Source organism: Eucalyptus grandis, chromosome 6 (assembly GCF_016545825.1).
Source record: "Eucalyptus grandis isolate ANBG69807.140 chromosome 6, ASM1654582v1, whole genome shotgun sequence".
Classification (NCBI taxonomy): domain Eukaryota; kingdom Viridiplantae; phylum Streptophyta; class Magnoliopsida; order Myrtales; family Myrtaceae; genus Eucalyptus; species Eucalyptus grandis.
The window spans coordinates 47,231,011-47,257,447 of NC_052617.1; the positions used below are offsets into that span (position 1 = coordinate 47,231,011).

Consider the following 26,437-nt stretch of genomic DNA (forward strand, 5'->3'; position numbering starts at 1 on the left):
GAGCCTAGCCTGGCCATGGCTAGCGGTTAGTGATCTTCAGTGGCCAATGGCCAGTCGTCGGCAAAAGGAAGAAGAAGAAAAGAAGAAAGTTAAAAATGGGAAAAAAATATTGAATTATTAATAAAAACTGTCCATGTCAATGTCAACGAACTGGCATTTATCTTAGCAATATTTGGCCAAAATTTACTGGAAGGGCTAAAATGGCACTAGGTTAAAAGGTGTAGGATTAAATTGATATCATTAAAAGATTTATTATTATTTTGGCACAAATATAATAAGTCTAAGACTTTGTCGACACTTTTTCCTCATAGTGGCCACCTTGATTTTCATAAACACAATCATATTTGTCTGCGCTAAACAATTATTTTGCATAGTATATATTAATCTCCAATGTTGAAATCGGTGGTTATCAAACAAAAGGATCCGATATATAAATTCTCATTATGTCTCATCTTTATCTTATCCTATCCTATTTGACCTAATAATTCAGGCCACCAAGTAACGCGCAAGAGTATATAACTAAAAAGTAGATGAAATACTACAAGCGTGCAAATGAAGAAAGGAAAAAAAGGAAGAGAAAAACCCACTTCGACACATTTCTCAATAAGGAACATGGTCACATTGGCATTTCTCGTTAATTAAATTTGACAAAATTAACTAACAGATTTGATTGCACCCATTTGACTAATTCTAGACTTTATTTTAAGTTTTTAAAATTTTAGAATTCAAATGGGCCTCCACAATAAGTTCTTGAAACTTCTAGTGCACTTTCTCCCTTAAAAGAGAAAATTATTGAAAAAATCCAAAACTAATGACAATTGTGCCAATTTAATCATAATTTTTTCTTTTTTGCTAATTAAGTCCTCAACCACCAACTTTAATAATAAAAATAAATAAATAATTTGAAAAATATTAAAGCATTAGTAAAAATTGTCTATATCAATGTCGGTTGACGATTGGTATCCATGTCAATGTTAATCCGCAAAAATTGGTCGAGATGAATTAAATTGATACAAATATAAAAGATTTAGGATTCAATTGACCAAACAAGAAAATATTTAGGACGGAATTAATATAATTGCAATAAGTTTAGGATTTTTTTGATAATTTTTCCTCTTAAAATATCAACAGAAGTCTGCTGCTTTACTGGATAAAAGGACCTTTAGCGGAAATTACATTTTTAATCCCTTGGAAATATTTCCCTTTTGGTCCTTGTCTTATTGGCTTGTGGACAAACAAAGTCATTCGGTCAAAAGTTGGGTTTGAATATTCCCGCAAATTATTGAATCCCGACGTAGGAAACATTATCCTATAGTTTCATCCACTGTGCGTTTAGAAATATCTAGTATTAGTTTCCGTTTCAAATCAGTTCTCTTCCAGATTGCAGAACGCAGCCATACGAGCAATTTTCCTGCTTTGGATTATCCAGTCGAGGAAGCGTTTTGACTTATTGCATCAGAAGGGAGAGAATGCCGGAGGACAGCCGGAAGAAGTACGCAGATCAGATGTCGAGGTGATCTCTGTCTCTCTCTGTCTCTGTCTCTGTTTCTCTGCCTCTCGGCGATGAATTGGATATGACCACATCGATCAAAAGCTGCTACTTCTTGAGTTCTGAATCTATTTGTATAGGAAGCTCAAACAAGACCTGTTCAGCATCGACCAAAAGACTGGCCTTTGCGCCAAAAATAGGGAAGCTATTTTCCTATTTCCTTCAGAAGCTCCCTCATCGTCTGTTGGAAAAACAATTAATAGCCCTGTTACAGTCATGTAGGACCAAGAAACAACTTCATCAAATCCATGCCCAGGTTTTCTGTCATGGCCTTGAACGAAACCATTATGTCGCTCCCAAAATCATCACAACTTGTGCTCAGCTCAAGGAAATGGGACACGCCCATAAAGCCTTCGACCACATTCTCGACCCGAATGTTTCACTCTGGAACGCCATGTTCAGGGGGTACTCTCAAAATGAATTGAACAGGGAGGTCGTTCGTTTGTTCAGTCAAATGAGAAGCATGGGCGTGATGCCTAACTGCTTCACTTTCCCTGTTGTGCTTAAATCCTGTGGCAAGATCAACGCTTTAATGGAAGGCCAGGAAGTGCATTGTTTTGTGATGAAGTCCGGTTTTAAAGACGACCCTTTTGTAGGTACCACCTTGATTGAAATGTACTCAACCGGGGGAAAAGCTGGTACTGCTTACAAGGCCTTTGGCGAGATGCTCGAGAGGAATGTCGTTGCATGGACCTTGATGATCCATGGGTACATCTCGTGTGGAGATGTAGGCTCAGCGAGGCATCTGTTCGACATGGCTCCTGAACGTGACATAGTGTTGTGGAACACCATGATCTCCGGTTATATAAAAGCTGGGGACATGGCGGCTGCACGGGAGCTCTTCAATGCCATGCCCAATCGGGATGTTATGTCGTGGAACACTATGTTAAATGGTTATGCTAATAATGGTGATCTAGATGCTTGTGAAATGATGTTTGAAGAGATGCCTGAACGAAACATTTTCTCATGGAACGGCTTGATTGGAGGATATGCCCTCAATGGCAATTTCTTGCGAGTCTTGGCTACTTTCAAGAGAATGTTAATTGAAGGCACTGTGAGCCCAAACGATGCCACTCTAATGACTGTTTTGTCTGCGTGCGGTAGACTAGGATCTCTTGATTTGGGTAAGTGGGTACATGTATATGCCGAGAGCCATGGATATGGCGGGAATACATATGTTGTCAATGCTTTGATCGACATGTATGCGAAATGCGGGACGGTAGAGAATGCCCTTTATGTGTTCGTCAATATGAGCACGAAGGACTTGATTTCTTGGAATACCGTAATAAATGGTTTGGCAATCCATGGCCGTGGGGCTGACGCCTTGAGTTTGTTCGAGCAGATGAAACGTGCTGGAGTAAAACCAGATGGAATCACATTCATAGGCGTCTTGTGTGCCTGCACGCATATGGGAATGGTTGCAGATGGTTTCTCGCACTTCCAGTCCATGATCGATGATTACTCGCTTGTGCCTCGAATGGAGCATTATGGCTGCATGGTCGATTTGCTTGCTCGAGCTGGACTTTTGGTCCAGGCTGTTGAATTTGTGAACAAGATGCCCGTAAAAGCCGATGCTGTAATCTGGGCTACCTTGCTCGGAGCCTGCCGGCTACATAAAAATGTTGACTTGGCTGAAGTAGCCCTCCATCAGTTAAATGAACTTGAACCAGGAAATCCCACCAATTACGTTACGCTTTCGAATATATACAGGGATGTCGGAAAGTGGAAGGATGTGGCAAGATTGAAAGCTGCAATGAAAGATACCGGGCGTAGAAAACTTCCTGGATGTAGCTTGATTGAGGTCAATGATGATATTGTTGAGTTCTATTCCCTGGATGAGAGGCATCCTGATGGTCATGAAATATACGAAGCCTTGGACGGTTTAATAAAACTATCAAGGTCATCTGGGTATGAATCTGACTTAACTTCGTTTGAGCAGTGAACTTACAGAAGAAGAGGTACCTCTTGAATATTAGAAATATATTTGGGAGATTCTGTATATTTCTTGGATTGTAATTAACATTGTAATACTCCGTCACTTTAGCGAAGCCTGATCTGAGAAAGCCTATAGAATCTGTTCCATGATGAATGTACCAACAACAACCGCATCAGCTGCATTTTCTCCGTTTGTCCATAGCCTTCAGTTGCTGTTTCGGCTGCTTGTTTCAAAGTGAAGAATACTACCACCAGACTTGCTCTCCTCAAATAAGCCATGCCGTGAAGTTTCATCACAAATGGCGGCCGAATGCTGCCTCACACGACATCACACACCACCCCATCTCGGATCTGTCACACCCCGAAAACTACAGGGAGAGGGGGTGACACGACTATTTTTCCACCCGAACGACGAAGCCTCTAACCAGCTGAATCCAACTCCCAAAAGTCTCTGTGAGCTATAAGTCACTAACTGAGGCACCTGAAAATATTGAGAAAGAGAGGGATGAGCAACAATAAGTTTGGCGAGTAACATATATCTCTTTTAAGTGGATTGAGTAGCCTTTATGTATGTACGTATGTAGGCATGCGTGCATGCATGCATGTATGTATAAAGCACCACTAGATATTCATAATCTAACTCATTAATATACATATCAAATCAAATATGAGTTGTTCATTTCAACAAAGTTTTGTACAAGTAAGAAATACACATTTAAATACATCATCATGTTTCAAATGTCAATGGTCAAATCCATTGATTAATATCTATGAAAAACTACGCCAATGATCCATCTCATAATCGACCAATTTTTTGTTCAATATCAAATTATAGTCACAACACAACGCCTTGTGACAAGATGATCAAGATTCATTGCTTAACAAAGTATTTACTACAAAGCCAATAGTTCGACTTATAAAGATATCCTAAATTTGATATGCATACTCATTAGCCCTTCAGTAGGCTCACAGTGATATTGAGTATCAAATCCATATTCTCCAATATCTAGAAATCTAATTCATAATTTGCATTTCATTTTCTCAAACCAATCATATAGCTTTTCGTAATTTAGTGAATCAAATAAAATATACTCCGTGAGACATTTTTCATAACGTTTCGAAATCCACTTCATAAGCCCTTGATGTTTTGAAACGCTTCTCATAAAAAGTTTCTCAAATCATTATAGACTCATTCCAAAAACCAGTTCGCAAAGCCACACACACACACACCATTTCACAATACTTTTCATAAAATTATTATTTAATCATTCTCAAATATTAAAATGTACTAATTGCCCGATCTATACTTTTATGCAACAAACATGTCTTAATTACTTGTATGATACTCAAATATTTATCTTTTTCAAGACATGAGTTTACAAATCTATAGAAGATATATAACACCATTCACCTGGATATGCCCTAAATCAAATAACAGAGCCCACTTGATCTAACGAACTCACATTCATAACACATAAGTGAGAGATAGCATCAAAACTAAGTAAAATGCTATCTCAACTACGGTTTGGTTAAACTAAGCTTAAACGCTAACAAAATAAGAAATCGTTCACCTGAAGCAATTACTCAAACTTAAACACTTACCCGCGAAACCCTAAAATCTCGCTCCAATGAAACTGATATGTCAAAAATGATTTCTGTCAAAACCCACAACTCTATAATGTCATAATCCATCATTCCCACAAAAACTTTTCATAACCCAAAAATTAGACTTTGTGGTTCAATTTCTACATAACTTCAAATTTTAGCTCTATTTCTGAAAACTACCTCGATTGGATGAATGAGAGGCACAAATACTTATCGGCATTGTGATACATAATTGATCTGATTTGGTGGAGTCTATATGGTGAAAACTCCTCCTTTTCTTCCTCCTTTCCCTCTCACCTTCTTTTTCTTTTCTTTCTTTCTCGGCTTGCTCTCCGTCTCGAACGCTCATTTTTCCTTTAAAGAGCTTCGGTCCTCTTTCCTTTATTTGTTGACTTTTCAACATCTTTTGTTTCCTTTTCCTTTTCTTTTTTTCTATAAAAATGTGTCCCATCACCACCTCTTTGACCTAGTCAAAGAGATATGGCTTGATATTACAGGATCCGTCAAACCCGACCCGACGCCTTTGAGTACTGATTTCAACACTTTTTGCTACTTCTTCTGTAAATCAAATGCTGCCTTGTCCTTCGACGAGTCACATTCCCGCGATTGCACCTCGATCAGCCGCCGAACGTGCCTGTACACATGATTAGATCCAGGCGGTAAAGTGCCTTCCATGTGATCAACTGCACCAGCAGCGTGCAGTGACGTCATTGTAGTAATGCCTAGACGGTTAATCCTCGCCGGATTTTTAAATTCCTTGCCTCGAAAGGAAAGCAGAACACAAGAAAGAGGGAAAGAGTACATCTTAAGCACCAAAACTTAGCACGAAAAAATACTTAGGACACGTTTGGTAATGATTCTATTTCCGGAAACAAATTCTGATCGAAATGATTTTTTTTTTTATTCTCGTTCTGAGAACTAATTCGAGTAAAAGAACGCGTTTGGTAACGTACAAAATTTCTAATTCTGAAATAGAATTGCGTTTAGTACCGTGTTCATTAATTCTGTTTCAAATTAATTTCTTTTAACTTTTAATTAATTTTTATAATTTTTCCTTTTTTATTTTCTTTTTATTTTCCTTTTTTTCTTTTCTTTATTTCTTTATTCTCCTATTCTTCTTCTTCTTCAGCCGGTTGTCGGCCCTTGGCAAGGTTGGCCCTCGTCGGTCGAGCCTCGCCGGGGTTGGTTGAGGCTTGCTTGGCCACCGGCCGGGGGCGAGCCTCGCCGGTGGCTAGGCGAGCCTCGCCCGGGGCGGGCGAGGCCCGCTTGGCCATCGGCGGGGTTGGGTGTTGCGAGGCTCGCCCGGCCACCGACGAGGCTCCGGCCTTACTAGATTTGGCGAGGTCGAGCTTCGTCGGTGGCTGGGCTTGCCTTCGGTGAGCTCACCGGATAGGTTGCTAGCGACCGGTAGTGGCGGGCGGTGGCAATCGGTGGCGGCAGTGGCAGCGACCGCGGCGTCGCGGCCGGCGACGACCGGCGGATGACGGATGGCGGAGGCAAGCGACGATCGTGAGATGACGATCGATGAAGAAGAAGAATTTTGATTCTCTTTTGATTCTCGGGACCGAGAATCATAGGGCGTGCATGGTCGTGTTTATTTTTTCTATTTATGAACAAAAATTTTGTTTTTTTGTTTCCTAAACAAAAAAACAACAAAACACGTTTGTTTGCGTTTTTGTTCAAAATCTGTTTTTGTTCCGAAATACTTTTTGAAGAATTGAAAGAATAAAAAGTTGTTTTTTTTTCTTCCACTTTTCTTCTTTTTTTCTTCTTCTTTTCTTCTTTTTCTTTGGCCAATTGCCGGCCTCGGCCATGGCCGGAGACCGGCCGTCGAGGGCCCGCGACCTCGTCGGAGGGTCGCCGACCCCCGCGAGGCCGAGGGTTGTCGGCCCCAGCGAGGCTCGGCCTCGCCTTGGCTTGGTGAGCTCGGGCTTGCCTAAATTCGGCGAGGCCGAGCTCGCCCGGCTACCGGAGAGGCTCGACGAGCTCGGGCTCGCCCGGCCAAGGCGAGGCCAAGCCTCACCCAACCACGGCGAGGCTCGACCTTGCCGAAGGCTGGTGAGCCTCACCGTGGCCGGGCGAGGTTGCCGGCCCTCGTCGGCCAATTGCCCGCCATGGCCGAGGCCGACGACCGGCCAAAAGAAAAAAAGAAAGAAAAAAAGGAAAAATAAAATAAAAATATTAAAAATTTAAAAGAAACAAAAAAAAAACAAATTTATCGAATGTGTTTCTATTTATTTTTATTCTCGGAACAAGTTTACCAAACACGTTTTTCTGGTAAAAAATTGTTCCTCGGAACAAAATAGTTTTTTTCTCTTCCTTGGAACACTTTTTGAACAGTTCACAAACAAACACGCTCATATTTTTTTTTTATTCTCAATTCTTGTCCAAAATTGATTCTGGGAACAAATTTGTTCCCGGGAACAAAAAATTTAGCAAACACGATTTTGTTCCCAAATTGATTCTAGGAACAAAAAATCAGAATTATATACTATTTGGATGGTTACCAAACAGTGCCTTAAGTACGAAAAGTTAAAAAAGTGAAACATTAAAATGATGCCATTTTTGTTATTACATGGTGATTTTTTATTATTTTTCTCACCTACATGGCTCGCTAGAGAGCCGACTAAGCAAAGAAACGTAAAAAAATGACGTCATTTTTGTACGGATGCCAATTTTAATACAAAAATTAATTTATAAAAAATTAATATTGTAAAAAAAAAAAAGAGGGAGGAAGAAAGCAGTTGAGGGCTGAGCCCTTGCCACCACCGCCTCTCTGCCGTCATCGGGAAGGGTCGGCAAAGGTGGGGGAGGGTCGGTGAGGGCTGGGCAACGGCTCTTGGCCCGGTTGAGTGAGGGCTGCCTACCCTCGCAGATCCCGGGGAGGGCTGCGACCCTCACCCCGGATCGGAGCGAGGGCTTGCGAGCCCTTGTCACTGGTCGGCTAGGGTCGCCGTCCTTGGCCAAGGCCCCGCAACCCTAGCTAACGTTGCCCCCACCGTTGCCGGCCCTTCCCGGTGACCGCAGCAACGAGGGCTCGGCTATCAATCGCGTGCCTCCTCTCTCCGAACCCCTTTTTTTCTAATGTTTTAAATAAATTTAATTAATTTTATATTAATTATTTATCATGTTAGAGACAAAACGATGTTGTTTTTGCATTTGTCTAGTTACGTCAGCATGCAAAACGACATCGTTTTGCATTTACCTCACTGGAAAAATTGCAACGTCAGCATTTTGACCGGATTTTATCGCCATTGATACTTTAAGTGATCAATTTTGCTTCGATTTTGGCACTTAAGTGTCACTTTCCTAACTTTTGACACTTAAAGTGTCCCTCCGTGTCAAGTTTTCGCACTCCACATATCCGGCTCTAAGAAAGAGATTTCAAGCTCTCGAAAATTGAACCATTGATGTGGTTGGCTGAATTGGTTAAGACTTGCTCCATGGTGGTTTGAAGCCGTCACGGGTTCTTAAGCCCCCAGATGCTTCTCGATCTTAGAATATTCTGGTCTGTTTGTAGAGTGAGTCTAGCTTTGTATACTGGGTTCAGGGACTGCTTCCGCTTTACTCCAACTCATATTCAGTGATGTAATGATGCTGGATTCCATCGAAATGAGCGGTAGCTATGGTCAAAGCCCCATGAACGAGTGACTCGAGAATGACCAAATAGAAGCCGGCGGGCCTCATTCCGATAAAGTAAGGGAGTGGTTGTGGGGCTGAGGGGCTTGAAACAAAAAGTTCGGGTCGGCGATAGCTACAGACACTAAGGGCACGTTTGGTAACGTTTACGTTTCGGAGAATAATTTTTGAACATAAATATATATATATTTTTTTTTTTTCTGTTTCAGAGAATAATTTTTGAGTATAAGAACGCGCTTGGTAACTGCAAAAATTTATACTTCAGAAATAGAAATACGTTTGATAAACTTGTATAATTTTATTTATTTATTTTAATTTTTCAATATTTTTATTATATTTTCCTTTTTTCCTTATTTCTTTCTTTTGGCTGGTTGTCGGCCTTGGCCATGGTTGGCGACCGGCTAATGGCGAGGCCGAGCTCAAGCTCGCCCGCCATCGCAGTCAACGTCACCCAACAAAGGCCTTGACGCTCCAGCCGAGGTCGCCACCCTTGACAGCTGGTCATCGGCCATGGCCGAGGTCGACGACCAGCCAAAAGGAAGAAAAAGAAGAAAGAAGAAGAAGAAAAATGAGAAGAAAAAAAAAAGTGTTTCTCGGAAGTGTTTCCGGAGTAAGAAACAAGTTTTCTATTTTTTTATTTATGTTCCAAATTTGTTCCCAGAAATAAAAAAATAGATTTTTTGTTCTCGAAAATAAAAGTGTAAACAAACGCGTTTTTTTTGTTCCCCGGAACAAAAGAATAAAAATTTGTGTTCCGAGGAACAAAAACACAAATAAACAAACACACCCTAAAAAAGTATTTCCCCCAAACGTTTGTGTGCTATATTAGTAAATGAAATATGAACAAAGAGTTCCCGAATGAGTGGGAGTTGAGGACTATGATTAGTATTTATTGATAGTTTAATTAAGCTTCCATTTATTCAATGTAAAATTATTTTCGAGAAATTATTATCTCACTTTCCAAGTATCGAATATCGAAAAACTAATTGATTAATGCAAAACATTTTTTATGAAGAAAAAATGAATTTAGATTGGGGAAAATAATTCTCCTTTCTAATAAGAACGAAATCACCTCCCGCGAATCATCAAACAAATTCTCTATCCGTGGACCTATCCGTAAGGTGTGCGCAACTCAGACTCCAGAAACACAAGAACATCTTTTCCTTCTCTGTTCGTGGACCTTGACTGTATGGTCTCACCCTCCGGTTCGCAAACGAATTCTACCTACTCAAATCAAGCGTATTGAAGAGTGGGTAGTTAACAGGTTTGTGAAAAATCAAAACTCACAAGGTATGGAAGTTATTGCTATTCTCCTCTGGCACATCTGGAAAGCACCTAAGCGATGTCTATTTCAGCACTAGTAGCCAGATCCAGTCTTCGTTGTGGAAGCGGCATGGGCTACCTCCAACTTGGCAAAGCATCTGCTGTCCACCATAACAGGATCCATCCCCCCTCGCTCGACTCCAGGATCTCTGTGGAGGCCCCTTGATCCTGGTACATTAAAAATCAACAAAGATGGAGCCTTCGAAGTGGTAATATCTCAGGATCAACTGCATATATCTGTCGTGATTATATTGGTTCTGTGCAAGAAGGTTTCGCTTGTGCAGCCACAACAAATTCTGCTTTGCAGATCGAAGTCCAAGCTTTGAATATAGCGCTGCGCCATCTTCTGCAGATCAGGAAGTTTGATGAGCCCCTCATCATCGAGACGAACTGTCTCCAGGTGGTCGATGCCATGCACGACCCTCAGAAGACGCCATGGGAGAGCCGCTCGCTGCTAGCAGGAACGACTGCCTTACTCCCTTGTTTCTCTAGTCTTCTCATTAGGTTTACAAGACGCGAGACAAACGCCCCTGCGGACTGGGCTACCAAGGCCCATTCTCGCGGTCCCTATCTTTCGCTGATGTCTTTCCCCCTTCCCAGCTTTGTTTAATTTATTGCTTTCGGACGTGATACAAGCGGGTTGTTTTTCAGCGTTACTTAAATGAAATGTCTCATTACGATAAAAAAAAAAAAATCATCAAACTAAGAAGAACCTAACAATCATTTTCATGGTTAATATTTCATATAGAGACAATTCCTGAATTTTTAGTCAAAATAAAAAGATATCTCCCATTTCTTAGAAAAACCTTTTTATTTCGAATTACGAGAGCAATCAATTTGCTTGGAATCCCGCCCGCGATGCTGTAGAAGACGGTCATCCTCTTCCTCCAGCCGTGAGCTTCGATTCGGAATCAGTTCTCTTCCGGGTTGCCAAGACGCCGGCCGGACGAACGATTTTCCCTGCGCCGGAGCGGAGGAAGCGATTTGACTTGCTGCATCGAAAGGGAGAGAATACAGGAGGAGGGCAGCTAGAAGAAGAAGAAGGAGAAGGACAGCGATTTTTCCGGCGACGAATTGAATCCTGCCGCATTCATCAAAAGCTGCTGCTCCTGGAGTTCTGAATCTAGTCGCGCAAGGAAAGCTCGAACGAGACTCGTTTCGCATAGCCCAAAAAATAGCGAAATTACTTTCGGATTTTGCTCACAAGCTCCCCCAGCGTCTGTTGGAAGAACAGTTCATCGCCCTGCTGCAGTCATGTAGGACCAAGAAGCGGCTCCATCAAATCCACGCCCAGGTAGTCTGTCACGGCCTCGAACGGAACCATTACGTCGCGCCGAAAATCGTCACGGCTTGTGCTCAGCTCAAGGAAATGGGGTATGCCCATCACGTGTTCGACCGAATTCTCGACCCGAATGTTGCTCTCTGGAACGCCATGCTCAGGGGGTGTTCCCAGAATGAATTGAACAGGGAGGTCGTTCTATTGTTCCGTCGAATGAGGAGCGTGGGCGTGATGCCCAATTGCTTCACTTTCCCTGTCGTGCTCAAATCTTGCGGCAAGATTAATGCTTTGACGGAAGGCCGGGAAGTGCATTGTTTTGTGATCAAGTCTGGTTTTAAAGAAAATCCTTTTGTGGGCACCACCTTGATTGAAATGTACTCAAGTGGGGGAGAAGCTGGTCCTGCTTACAAGGCCTTTGGTGAGATGATTGAGAGGAATGTTGTCACGTGGACTTCGATGGTGAATGGATACCTCCTGTGTGGAGATGTAGTTTCAGCAAGGCATCTGTTCGACTTGGCTCCTGAACGTGACATAGTGTTATGGAACACCATGATCTCTGGTTATATTGAAAAAGGGGACATGGTGGCTGTGTGGAGGCTTTTCGATTCCATGCCCAGTTGGGATGTTATGTCGTGGAACACTATGTTAAGTGGTTATGCTAATAATGGGGATCTCGATGCTTGTGAAGTGATGTTTGACGAGATGCCTGAACGGAATATTTTCTCATGGAATGGCTTGATTGGAGGATATGCCCGTAGTGGTAATTTCTTGCAAGTCTTAGCCACTTTCAAGAGAATGTTGATTGAAGGCACTGTGAGCCCTAATGATGCCACTCTTGTGACTGTTTTGTCTGCATGTGCTAGATTAGGAGCTCTTGATTTGGGTAAGTGGGTACATGTTTATGCCGAGGGCCATGGATATGGCGAGCATACATATGTTGTAAATGCTCTGATCGACATGTATGCAAAATGTGGGACTGTAAAGAATGCCCTTAATGTGTTCATCAATATGTGTGCAAAGGACTTGATTTCATGGAATACCATAATAAATGGTTTGGCAATCCATGGCTGTGGAGCTGATGCCTTGAGTTTGTTCCAGCAGATGAAACGTGCTGGAGTTAAACCAGATGGAATCACATTCATAGGCATCTTGTGTGCCTGCACACATATGGGAATGGTGGCGGATGGTTTCTCATACTTTCAGTCCATGATTGATGATTACTCGCTAGTGCCTCAAATGGAACATTACGGCTGTATGGTTGATTTGCTTGCTCGAGCTGGTCTTTTGGTCCAGGCTGTTGAGTTTGTGGATTCGATGCCCATAAAAGCCGATGCTGTAATCTGGGCTACTTTGCTTGGAGCCTGTCGGCTACATAAAAATGTTGACTTGGCCGAATTAGCCCTCCATCGGTTAAGTGAACTTGAACCTGGAAATCCTGCCAATTATGTTATGCTTTCAAATATATACGGGGACATTGGAAAGTGGAAGGATGTGGCAAGATTGAAAGTTGCAATGAAAGATACTGGGCGTAGAAAACTTCCTGGATGTAGCTTGATTGAGGTCAACGATGATATTGTTGAGTTCTATTCCCTGGATGAGAGGCATCCTGATAGTGACGAAATATATGAAGCTTTGGACGGTTTGATAAAACTATCAAGGTCATCTGGGCATTCATCTGAGCTAACTGTGTTTGAGCAGTGAACTTATAGAAGAAGGGGCAAATCTAGACTAAGTCAATCAAAGTTACCGACATGTATCAATTCGCTTTCTTTTGTTGTGAGGCGTTTAATACAGGTATGATTATTTCGATTTTGGGGGAAGGAAGAGGGATCATCATGACATATACTTAAGAAAAAATTTAGTGGTTACCTTCTCAGCCATTCATATTTGTTTTTTTTTTCTTGTTGTAGACAATCTTCAGAGGAATCAGTTCGTTCTTTTTTTAGGAGAAAAAGGTACAGATCTCTAAGAGATATATATATATATATCTAACATTTGAATTGATCCTTATAAATGTAAATGAAAATGTTGATGTGATTATTATTTTGCCATTAAATGTAGATTTTCTCAATCGACGAGGCTTTCAAAATCTTTTGACAAATAAAAAGCAGGTATACACAGAGGATCTCGAGCCCCCACCTGTTGCGCTTCGCGTGGAGAAGACTGCCGTGTGGCAAGGGGCGATGTGTCGTCAGGGTTGTGCAACCTTGGCTGGTCCATCTCACCAAGGATTGCACAACCCCGGTGATCGCCTTTTTCGGGTTTGTAACGGGAAGTCTCTGTTTTTGTCTTTCTATCCATTGGGGCTTGAGTTTATTTTATTTTATTTTATGCTATTTTAACGCAACCAAGACAAAAAAAAAAAAAAAAAAAAAAAAAAAACTTTATATTTAGTCCTAAATCTACCCCGAATTTGATGATTTTTCCATTTGCTACAATTCCGAATCTCGACTGCCTAATTCTTGATTTTGTTTGTAATAACCAATGGAGTCTCTCAAGTCTAGCAGGTGTCTTGCCTTAGTTTTGATGTGAATTCAGTCCATGCTCCCACCTTCAAGCTGTGGTGGTGATGATTTGCTGGTTTGGGGCAGCAATAACAATGTTTCATGCACTATTAAAGAAGCTTATGAATCGATTTCATCGAGACATCATTTGCCCATTGATAGACTCTGGAGTTTAGTGTGGAAATGGATGGTCCACGAAGGATTAGAAGCTTCTTGTGGTTAGTTTCTCACCAATGCCTAATTATGAAAGGTTCAACGTAAAATTAGTGCGGATTCCTTTGCGCTTCTTGTCCGCAATCTTCTACAACAATTTTAGACATGCTTAGGGATTGTAAGCATGCAAAGGCTATTTGGCAAAAGATTTTGCCAAGCTTAGGGGGCGAATTCTTTGCTCATGATCTGCACAAGTGGTTATTAGCAAACCTATTGGCTTTAACAACTCTGGTAAAAGAAGTTAACCGGCCACTAGTTTTTGGTGTAACTTGTGGCATTTTTTAAATTGGAGAAACGAGATTATTTCAAAAGAACTTCTCTTCCTGGCGCACCTATGGACTTGATTTTGGGATATGTTGAGGACGTATGACTAAGAACAGAATGTCTTCTTAAAGGAAGAAACGGGATATGTTTGTAGGTTTGACCGTCTCTCCTTTTAGTTGGATCAATCTCAATAAAACAGAGCCTCTAATGATAAACTGGGACCAACTTTAGTAGGCGGTCTTCTTCATCATGAATCGGGCAATTGGCTTGTTCTGTGGGAGTGTGTTATTTGCTCAAAGCAAAACTTTGGAGCATATATTTGAGACCATCTCATTGAACATTAACAAACTTTTTGTGAAGGTGGACTCGCAAGCGGCTAATTTTCTTCTTTAGAAATCAATTCCCTCTCTCACTTTTGGTGACATTCTCCTTTCTTGGATTGGGAAAACATTAAAGAGTATTTCCCAACAGGTCAAAATTGCATATACTTTTAGGTTAGGAAAGTCGTGCGTAGATTGACTAGCAAATTAAATATTTATAATCCCTTGAGAGGTTTATTTCCTTAGTTGATATGAGATCAGACATGAGATCAGACAAAATCAAGTTTTATTAGGAGAATAATGACGTAACTTTAGGGTTTTGCACTCATTTCTTACCCAAAAAAAAAAGAAAAAGAGTTAATGATTTTTCTCTTATAAAAAAAAAAAGTTTGGAGTATATGTGACGCCCCTAGCATGTCATGGCTAATGTAGAACTATTAGCATAGTTATCTTATTCATTTCACTTTTTCTTATGCATGTGGAAGCGTAAGGGATTAAAGTAATCCTGGGATGCACGTGGACTTCTGTAAATGGGGCAACTTCAGGTGACAAGTTGGGTACGTTGGGGAATTCAAATGGTCAGTACTATTGACTACATCTAGTCATAAGTCAATCATCCCATCTTCCACCTAGCTATACACGTGATCGCTTAACCCTGACCATTAGCTCCATCCAAAAATCTTCCAAGCTCCCCTAACTGCCCTTCTCCTCTCTTCTACTCGGTGGGCTTGCCTTTGTTCCCTGGCCTATCCGCGAATAGTGGGAGAGGACTCACCATGTGCTCGTTGACACTTTTGTACACTCCAACGAATCCAAATGTTACAAGCCCCATCGGAGGCCCAATATTCACAACCAAACCAGACATGATCCAGATAAAATTCGTATATGGGAAATTAGGGTTTATGAACTCGTCTTCTTGCTAAGTGAAATCGACCAATACTCTATAACGGACCATAGGAGAGGTATGTGGGATTGACATTCTATTGATCTGAAAAGATGAAGTCAATAACCAGTGAGCCTAAGCCTAGCAAGCATAAGATCCATTTATAATATATCAATCGATTATCGTATTGACAAAGAAAGCCTTAGTATAAAGTATAGTAATCATCAACTTACCTAAGAATCTTTTCAAAATAATATAATAGATCAGTAAAAGTATTAGCTCAATATAAGTGTACCAAGGTTATATTCAATAGGAATCTCCTGTTGCCATCATCACTTGGGGAACCCGTTACCCCCCAAGCATCTTGCACCCATCCGGCATCGCGAGGTCATCTGGGGGATGGTGTTAGACTCCCAGGTATCCAGAGGAACCCTTCCCTACTACAACCTAGGGCATGTCGTTCTAAGGACCAACAACTTTCTTAGTGACACATCCATGTCATGATGCGGCAATTCCATAATTCAATTTAAAAAACACATGGACATTACTACTATCCAAGAACTCAAGCGTGACTCTAATGAATTTTTAATCATTTTCATCCTCTAGACTAATATAAACTCACCTGTGCCGATATTAGATGAATTGTAAGAAGAATTTCATACCCTAGGCCCTAAACTAACCTTATAAAGCGTTCCGCATGCCTTTAGAAGTGGCAACTATTGTCTAGATAAACAAGTTTAAAAAATTATGAAACTTTAATATGAGGTAGAGAGGATCTAGAGGGACATTTTTTGTGAAGGACTCGAAGTCCGATTTGACTCACATAGTTCTATATAATATTTGTAAATTGGGCCCAAAGTAGCAAAAATTTCCAAAACGTGATAGAGTAGAAATATGAAGATTTCGCAAGTTAAATGAGACCGAAAAATCATGGAAATTTTATATGTGATAGCAAAGGATATACTCTACAACTTTCATGAAGGGAACATGTTAGAATTCTTGACCCTAGAATTTGTGGGAAATGGAAAGTAGGAAGAAGTCAGTGTCGTACCCCTACAAACAGATTTCACACTCAGCAGTTTTTCAAATGTTCCTTTATCGTACGAAATTCAAAAATTATGAAAATAAATTATGTCTAGAACAGCTAATAAAGGACGACTTTTGTAAAGAACGCCCCATAAAATTTGCATCTTATAAGTTGGTACAAAATTAACAAAGGCCTAGGGTTGAGCTAAACCAAACCTTACCTAAGTTCAGTACTAGTTTAGTTTGGAATTTCCGCAATCTCAGACCTCATATGATCTAGATATCGAGCAGCTATGCTCATATTGTAACATCCCGGGCCCCACTGTGTAATATTGTCCGCTTTGGGTCACCCGCCCTGGCGCGGACGAACCGCCATCCCAGCCACGGTCTCTTCCCTCACGGCTTTAAAACGCGTTACACAAGTTAGAGGGACCCAAGCCTTATAAGCTAACCAAGATCTCCCTCCCTAGGCGATGTGGGACAAGAGAGGAGGTTGTTACACTCTCCACCTTTTAACAGAATAGCATCCTTGCTATGGCCCCACGGGCATCAGAATAGCATTCAAGCTGTGGTCCCACACGCGGTCGGGAGTCGGCTCTGATACCACTTGTAACATCCCGCGTCCCACTGTGTAATATTGTCCGCTTTGGGTCACCCACCCTGGCGCGGACGCACCACCATCTCAACCACGGTATTTTCCCTCACGGCTTTAAAACGCGTTACACAATTTAGAGGGACCAAAGCCTTATAAGCTGACCAAGACCTCCCTCCCTAGGCAATGTGGGACAAGAGAGGAGGCTATCACACCTATGGTCCAACCACAAACTCAACTACTTTGAACTTGACAATTTAACAAGATAACGCGATCAGAACTTTTGATCAAACGAGGATCCAAACAACGCCTGCAGGATTTCTAGGAAACCATCCTCGTCAAACAGTAATCTATTTGCCTCAGGTACTTGGTGACGGTGGTCGTCAGTTGGTGGGGTGACGGTGTGACCGACGGGGCAACGCAAGCTGCTAGGCCGGTGGTCAACGGCTTGTTGGCCTTCTGTGTCTTCTGCGAGCGAGCAAGGAAGGTAAATTGGAATTGCTTGTTTGTTGCTTTTGGCTCGTTGGCAGCAACGGAATTGAAGAGGAGCAACTGAAGATGGGCATGAGGAGCAAAAATGGGGTGAGTTCTGGGGCGTGAAAACAGAAAGGGAGCGGCGGCCTCTCTCTCTCTCCTCTCTGTTCGCTTCTTCTATCGCCAACGTTGTCTTCACCTAGGGCGATAATTTGTTGACTCAGCAATCCCAGCTGTTGTGTTGTCGCCAGCTTGAGGGAACAGAGATGGGAGGGTGTCGCGACCTACCCTCGGGGGAGGGAACAGGTTTAGGGGTATTGCCTAAAGGACGGGCCTAAGGCCCATGATTAGGTGCGGGCTCTCCCAAGCCCATACCCCGCGTGACATTGGGATATTTTTTAGAATTTTGCACAAATGGAGTCGCCACTAGCCAATTGGGGTCAGCTAGAAACCGAGTGAGGCATGGGAGTATACCTCACTTCCTACGCAACAGAGAATCTAGGGTCGGAGACTTAATTACACTAATTGACTAATTAGTGTCCTTTCGGTACCTAATCTTGTTCATTTTAACAAAATGATTTTCATCAGGCAGTTTAGATCGATTTCATACCTATCCACTAACATAGGAGGTGAGCATGCATGTGCACAATCAATAAAGTAATAATTATACCTACCAAGATCCTATTTGTCCTAAAATTAAACACGTGCAAATTAAACATAAAACACGCAAATTAAACATACGATAAAAAAAACATACAAGAAAATAAAGGCTTAATTACACTAAAGAGGCAATACATAGCAATTCCTAACCAAACCCTATCATTTTTGGATTTTCGAAATTTTTAATTTAATTTTTTTAATTTTTTAATTTAATTTTTTTAAATTTTAATTAAAATTTAAAAAAAAGGCGAAATTTTAATGTTTTCTGAGTTTTTTGAAATTCCAGAAATTTTTTGAAATTTTATCATTTTTTGAAATTTTTGAAATTTTTGATTTTTATTTATTTATTATTTTTTAATTTTTAATATATATTTAATACTTCAATAAAATGGATTCGGACCGGTAAACCCAACCCGCCCGTGGACCAAACCCAAATCCGGATCCAACATTTTTGGATTAAAAAAAATCATTTTTAATTTTTTTTGTTATTATTTTAAAAAAATTCTTTTTGTTAGTCTTTTCTCACTGCACACTCCTCCTGCGCCATTTGCTTCGCGATTCCTCTTTCCCGAAGCCAATTCCTCTTTCCCGAAGCCCCTTTTACTTTCTTTTTCCATAATTGTTTTACTTTTCATTTTTTTTTTCTTTACTTTTCTTTTTCTTTTGTTTCTTCTTTTATTTTTATTTTTTTGGTCTTCTTCTCTACACGTTCTCTCCTTCGGACTTGCCCCCGCACGCCTTCAACCCTCCCGAAGACTGCCTTCTCCTTCTTCGTCGAAATTTGTTTCTTTACCAAAACTATTTCGAACAACAACAATAACCAAAGCACTTAGCATCCCTTCTAACACCAAACCACCCCGACCATCGCAAATCAGCGTCGGCCATGAGGGCTGCTACACCATTTTCGGATGTGAACACCCCCGGCTCAAACACACATGATTACTTCACGAAAATCACATGAAATCGCGATGAAAACATAAGAGACAGTCATGGTCCAACATATATATGAATAAGCGTAAATTAGACCGAGTTTGAACGTAGGTTTTTTTTTCAGTTCTCTTTGAGACATTTTGTCAAACATTGGGCGTGCAATAGCTAAAAAAGGGCATACGGGCTCATTCGAGGCTCGAATCCGAGTAAAGATCGACACAAGATGCACAAGCAACACAGATCCACTAAAGAACATATATCACACTCGAGCAGATGCGAACACAACAAGCATTTTCAGCCACAACATACCCACAGACTCGCATTTCATCAACCGGTTTGCATACACAACATAAACGAAGGATCTCAGGACTGGTATAGACTCGAGCACAAGCCTGGACATCTGTCAACATGCACTAGGACATCTATGAGCTTTCATGGAGTTCTGGTGTAGCCGAAGCTTGCGTGAACAGGTCGACCGTGAGCTCCGGCCTGAGACCTCGAAGTGAAGCGGGAAGCCTACCTGGTTCGGATGGCGAGCAACAGGCGTACTTCAAGCGACGGCGAAGCGTTCTCTCCCCAATCGTCTCTCTCTCAAGCTCGCTCTCCGGTCTCCCTCTCTTCTCCGTCTCTCGATCCTCCCCGTTCGTTTGCTATGTCTCCTGAAGTTCCAGTGGGGTTGGGAGCGAAGGGTGACTCCGGGAAACGATCAATGGCGTGGACGACTGTCGGAGGGGTCCTCTCTCCCTCGCGCTAGTCCTCTCTATGATTGGTGTGTTTTCTCTCGCTCGCTCCTCGGTACTCTCTCTGTGGTCTTGATTTTTTGTAGTGTCGATTCCCCGATTCTCCCCTCTTCTCTGTGCTGTTGCCTTCTCCGGTTTTATACCCGGCCAGCAAGCGCGCATGGCCTCTGCGGCTACCAGCTTGCCGGCCGGACTGCCCCTCCGACCCGCGGATCACGCCGCTCACCTGCCACCGATCCCCTTGCTCCCTCTGTTGCTGCCCTGTTTCTGTTCTTCTTTGCAGGTCTTGCAGCGAAGACCGACTGCAGGAGGGAGACGGCTAGCTCGTGATCGGGCTGGGCTGAAGGGAAAAAGAAAAACCAAGGCTGGGCCGGGCCTAGCGTGAAGTAAAGAGGAAAGGAAATGGAGGAATGGGCCTGCTCAAGGCTTGTCCAAACTTGGCCTAATTGCTCCTCTCTCTTTTTCATTCATTTTTTTAATTTCGAAATTTTCTTGTACTAATTTTTTTGATAAAAACTTTTGATTGATTATAAGACTAGTGACACAAATTCTCCTAATGTCTATGTGTGATGCAATTTTAATGATTTTTTTTTTTTTTTTTGTTGAGGGGTTGGAAATCAATCCCCAATTTTTCAATGTAATTAAGAAACACTTAAACAAATCGCCAAAATTTAGGTGTCAACAGCTGCCCCTCTTTGAATGGGAACTCGAAGAGATTCCTTTCAAAGACGAGAGACACCTAAATTTTGCCCATGGAGGTTGACGAATAGGGTTGCACGCGGGAAAAAGATATGAAGGGATGACCTACTTTGTAAAAGACGTCATTCGATCGGGATGGGCAAATCTTATTGTATGATAATGAGTTTTGATAGGAAGAAAGCCTTCACCGTGTACAAATGGGTTTTGACCGGATGTGATAGTCTCACCGTGTAAAAACGGGCTTCGACTGGAGAAAAGTCTCACCTTGTACAAACGGGTTTTGACCTGATGGATAGTCTCACCGTGTAAAAACGGGTTTCGACTGGAGAAAAGTCTCACCATGTACAAACGGGTTTTGACCGGATGTGATAGTCTCACCGTGTAAAAATGGGTTTCGACTGGAGAAAAGTCTCACCGTGTACAAACGGGTTTTGATCGGATGTGATAGTCTCACCGTGTAAGAACGGGTTTCGACTGGAGAAAGGTATCACCGTGTACAAACGGGTTTCGACCAGGAGGAAGGTCTCACGTGTATAAACGGGTTTCGACCGGGTTGAAAATACATGATTTAAGGAAAACCAATGGACCTTTGTAGATGACCTGGTTTAAGGTTGATCATGAACCTTTGGAAATGACATGGTTTAAGGTTGACCATGAACCTTTGGTTTTTAGGGAAGCATCTCGCTAACCCCTTGAAAACTGCATGGCTTCACTAAGAAATCTGTCAAACTCAATTTGAGCAAATGTCATTAGAAACATCATCAAGAGGAGTATTGGCAATATTGTAGCATTAACTGAACAAGCTAATCAAGCTGAGTCCGACTGCTTTTAAAAAAATATATATATTTGATGTCAATCAGCATCATGTGGCGCAAAACTGTCATCTTGTTTGGGAATGCATCATTAGTCATAAAATTCTGCAGGAGTCAAGTTCTTATTAGAATGACTATAACTCATGAAAAAGGCTCATTAAACATGCCAAACTAGAGCTTCTTAGTCAGAAAGAATTTCTCACACACTCTCGATAAAATGGCTACTTGATCTCATCCATTTATGTGGGAGATAACTGGTTGCTGAGGGTATCTCACATAACCTATGTCGAAGGCTTCCAGAAACATTCGCAATGAGCACAATATGATCGATCAAAAAGGTCTTTTGAAAGGATCGCAATATAGGCTCGGTTAGGGCTTACACAAAGGAATGATTGCTTTGAGGCCAATAAGGGAACATTTGTCGCTATCTTCAATGGGTTCACAAATCGAGAACTTGGGAGATAAGACAAGATAAAATTACTTCCACTCCTTCAAGCAATAGCTTCTTGGTGGTATTCACATTTTTACTCAAACAATCCCAATTAGAAGAGACTTCGGAAGAGGGTTGTAATGTTGGCTTGGGTGAGGCTCGAACGGCTTAAAATTTTCAAGAGGTTTTTTAAGAGTCGGTGATCATCATGGCATCGTAACCAGGTCACTCGACCTTTCGAAAGCATTTGGCTTTTGAACACAGTGCACCTCAAAAGTCCCTTGACTAATCATTTTTGCAATGGAGCTTTACTCCTTTTTCTAATTTCCTTTGCACTTGCGATGATTTTTTTTACGCAGGCACTTTGACTTTAACTTTGACATTTTTTTATAGGCATTGACCTTGCTTTTACCAGGCACACTGCTTTTTCATGTCCCCTAGTTTGTCGAACCCTTTTTTGAACTTTTGTAGCTCTTACGACTTTCGAGATGCTTTTCACATTTTCTTGTAACTATCAATTGTATTTGGTCAATTCTTATGACTTGCCCTAGTGAAGGGAGATGATCACCGCTCGGGGTTCAGAAATGAATAATCAGGCCCAAATTGGTTAAAGTGATGGGTATCAATGTTTAGGTAGAGAAGGAAATGCTCTTGTTCACCTTGGGATGAGTCGAGCTCTAATGAGAATTCCTCTTAAGCTATCACCAGAAGATTGATGCAAGTGAAAGTAATAGAATCTTTCTCAATCTTTCGCTCTACAACATGATCATAACCCCCTATGTTGCCCCAATGTAGAGTTGTTCTCGACAATGGTATTTTGAAGTGTCATTTTTTTTTAATTTTTATTTTTGCCCAAAGGGATAGCAAGGGATTGGTGCAATACTTTGGATTGATGAAGGAAATGCCTTTATCATTCCGATCTTTGTGCTCAATGCGAATGAACCCTTCATCCTAAGAGAATGTCGCCTTTTACTCAACTCTCAAAAGTGTCTGAAGGACGTGTTTGGAAATGACTTGCCTTTCTTCATCCTAAGCACTTCTTGTTTGGCATGATTAACATTCCCTTTTAGTTTTGTCAAAATCACTCATATGAAGTTCCCCTCATGAAGACGCAATTAACAACAACTGAATCGACAACATGAATGACACTAGGTGCTTTACTTTTCATTCATTCATCTTTTTCATCATTTTCGATTTAAAAAAAAACATAAAAAGGAATACCCGACTGCCTTTGCAGAGGTTGGGTAGCCATTCGAATCAACCTTTCAAGGGTAACGATCAACTTCTTCCATTCTGTTGTAACTTCATCAAGTTGGTTGGATACCTGAAATACAAATAAATATGCATGTATGTGATGTATGCATGACATGCATGATGCTATGTGACTCGGATTATGCGCAAAATGGCTCTACGGCCTTGATCTCATTCATGGGAAATATTTTTTTACAGTATCGGCATTTACAGGCTTAGACAGCTCATGGCCGTCCATTTCAACTAAAACCATAGCACCACTCGGGAGGATTTTCTTAATGACATAAGGTCCCTCATAGTTTGGGGTGAACTTGCCACGAGGATCCGGGATGATTGGCAGCACATTCCTTAGCACCAAGTCATTGACCTCAAAGTGCCTAGGACGAACCTTGCGATTGAAGGCCTTCGCGACCCGTGTTTGATAGCATTGGCCATGACATATTGCTTTCAGCCTCTTCCCATCAATCATGTTTAGCTACTCATGCCTCTGCTGTATCCATTCGGCTTCATCGAGCTTCGATTGAGAAAGGACCCTCAATGAGGGAATCTCGATTTCTATAGGCAGGACAGCCTCCATTCCATATACTAATGAAAAAGGAGTTGCCCCTGTGGAGGTGCGAATAGATGTTCGGTATGCCATCAGTGCGTAAGGAAGCCTTTTGTGCCAATCACGATAATTTTCAGCCGTCTTTGCCAGGATCTTCTTTATGTTCTTATTTGCTGCTTCAATTGCCCTATTTATTTGAGGACGATATGGTGATGAGTTCAAATGGCGAACTCGAAACTCATCAAGCAAGTCATTTACAACTTTGTTGTTTAAGTTGGACCCATTGTCGGTGATGATCGCCTCCGGTACCCCATAACGGGCAATAATATCGCGGCGAATGAATTTGGCTACATTCTTGGCAGTGACATTGGCGTACGAGTTGGCTTCAATCCACTTCGTAAAGTAGTCGATCGCCACCAAGATAAATCGATGTCCATTTGACGCATTGGGATTGATGGGCTCGATCACGTCAATTCCCCACATAGAGAAGGGCCAAGATTGAGACATTTGGTGAAGCTCATTTGGTGGAGCGTTTATCTTATCCCCATAAATTTGACATTGGTGACAACATCACACATGTTGTATGCAGTCAGATTCCATTGTTAACCAGTAGTAGCCAAGTCGCATGATCTTTCTCGCCAAGAGGTGACAATTCATGTGAGGGCCACACTCCCCTTCATGTATTTCCTTCATCAAACGATTGGCTTCTTTGGCATCGACGCACCTTAGTAATGTCGAGTCGAAGGACTTTTTGTAGAGGACATCTCCACTGGTGAAGAATTTTGATGCTAGCTTCAGCAAATGCTTTCTGTCTGCTGCTTCACTTCCTTCGGGGAATTCACCCTTCTGTAGATACTTCAAGATGTCATGATACCAAGGTTGTCCATCTGGTTCCTCTTCGACCATCATACAATAAGCCGGGCGCCGAAGGATTTCAATTCTCAACGGTTCAATGTCCAAGCCCCCAGCTACTTGCAACATCGAAGATAAGGTAGCTAGGGCATCAGCGAACTGATTTTGAGACCTTGGTAAGTATTCGAATGATATTTCTTGAAATTCTTCCGTCAACTCCCCAAGGAACTCATGATACGGAATCAATTTAGAATCGTGTGTTCGCCATTTGCCTTCGGTCTGTAAGATGATAAGGGTTGAATCACCATAAACTTGAAGCTTCCGAATCTTCATATCAATGGCGGCTTGAAGACCGAGAATGCATGCTTCATATTCAGCGATGTTATTCGTACAAGGAAATGTCAATTTAGTGGCGACAGGGTAGTGTTGTCCATCTGGGGAAATAAGGACCGCTTCAGGATCAGACCCAGCTAAGTTAACTGCACCATCGAAGTACATCGTCCATGTGTCACTGGATACAAGTAGAATTCGCTCCTCCGCATCACTATCTTCATCAGATGCTCCGGACCCCTTGGAACTTTCCGCTAACATGTCTGCTATGGCGCGACCTTTAACAGACTTTTGTCCTAGGCTCTGAACGTCGAATTCTGAAATTAAGATTGGGATAAGTGTTCTAGAAGTCCTACAACTTGTCACGAAAAATGCATTTAAGTCCTAAAACTTGTCAAATTGTTTCAAACAAGTCTTACGACTCGACGCCGTTAGCCTTTTCCGTTAAAAATGCTGACGTGGCATTTTAAATAATTTTTATTTTCCACGTGAATTTTTTAATTATTTTTAAAAAATTAGATTTAAAAACTAAAAAAATCAAATTTATTCATTTTATCTTATTTTCACCAAAAAATTTAAAAAAAGTTAAAATATTTATTTAAAAAAATTAATTAAAAATAAATTTTTTATTTAAAATATTTATAAAAAAACATATTTAAAAAGTTAACATTATTTTTTAAATTTATTATTAAAAATTTTAAAAATAAAATTTTTAACTTTTCTTTTTAGTTTTTGTTGAAAATAAGATAAGAATAAATTTAAATTTTTAGTTTTAAAATATTTTTTTTAAAAAGAGTAAAAAATTAATTAAAAAATAACCTGGAAAATAAAAAAATATTTAAAATGCCACGTCAGCATTTTTAACGGAAAAGGTTGACGGCGTCGATCTTAGGACTCATTTGAAACAATTTGACAAGTTTTTAGGACTTAAATGCACTTTTGCAAGTTTTAGGATTGAAATACATTTTCGTGACAAGTTGTAGGACTTCTGGAACACTTATCCCATTAAGATTTGCCATTTAGCCAACTTGCCCACTAATGCCGGCTTCTCTAAGAGATACCTGATAGGATCGTTTTCGGTCACCAGTAAGATTCGGTGATGAAGTGTGTATTGCCGCAGCCTGTGCAAAACCCAAATTAAAGCCACATAAGTTCTCTCAACTTCCGTGTAATTCATTTCCGAAACAGTGAACTTCTTACTGAAATAGTATATGGTGCATTCTCTCTTGTCATTTGGTCTTTTCTGTGCCAACATGGCTCCCAATGATTCGTCATGTATGGTTAAGTATTGAATCAGGGGAATTTTAGGGGGAGGGGGCACTAGGACTAGTGCTTGAGTAAGATAGTGTTTTATCTTCTCGAAGGCATTCTGGCACTCAGCATCCCACTCAATCTTTGCATTCTTTTTCAAGAGCTTGAAGAATGGCTTCGCTGTTTCAGACAACTGACAGATGAACCTCGCTACATAATTGAGTTGTCCCATCAAACTGCGGACTTTCCTGGTGGTAGTCAGGGGTCGTAAATCACAGATAGCCTTTACCTTTGACGGGTCAATCTCTATGCCCTTACTACTAACCATG

At 41.2% G+C, this 26,437-nt stretch overlaps 2 protein-coding genes across 3 annotated transcripts; both read left to right on the top strand.

The window, feature by feature from the left end:
* Positions 1–1,363: 1,363 nt before the first annotated feature.
* Positions 1,364–3,810, top strand: LOC104455672 (pentatricopeptide repeat-containing protein At3g29230-like). The gene has a single exon (XM_039314735.1). The coding sequence runs from the start codon at positions 1,575–1,577 to the stop codon at positions 3,489–3,491; it is 1,917 nt and encodes a 638-aa protein (XP_039170669.1). The 5' UTR covers positions 1,364–1,574; the 3' UTR covers positions 3,492–3,810.
* Positions 3,811–11,130: 7,320 nt separating this feature from the next.
* Positions 11,131–13,649, top strand: LOC104453759 (pentatricopeptide repeat-containing protein At3g29230). 2 transcript variants are annotated; one of them, XM_039314736.1, is made up of 3 exons: positions 11,292–13,124; positions 13,241–13,285; positions 13,392–13,649. In XM_039314736.1, exon 1 carries the CDS (start codon positions 11,421–11,423, stop codon positions 13,029–13,031), a length of 1,611 nt encoding a protein of 536 aa, XP_039170670.1. In that variant the 5' UTR covers positions 11,292–11,420; the 3' UTR covers positions 13,032–13,124; positions 13,241–13,285; positions 13,392–13,649. The 2 variants fall into 2 exon arrangements, with proteins under 2 accessions (XP_039170671.1, XP_039170670.1); XM_039314737.1 differs by having other exon boundaries at positions 11,131–13,285.
* The last annotated feature ends 12,788 nt before the right edge of the window (positions 13,650–26,437 follow it).

Coding starts and splice junctions, on each gene's coding strand:
- LOC104455672 (XM_039314735.1), top strand. CDS start 1,575: ATGACCACATCGATCAAAAGCTGCTACTTCTTGAGTTCTGAATCTATT.
- LOC104453759 (XM_039314737.1), top strand. CDS start 11,421: ATGGGGTATGCCCATCACGTGTTCGACCGAATTCTCGACCCGAATGTT.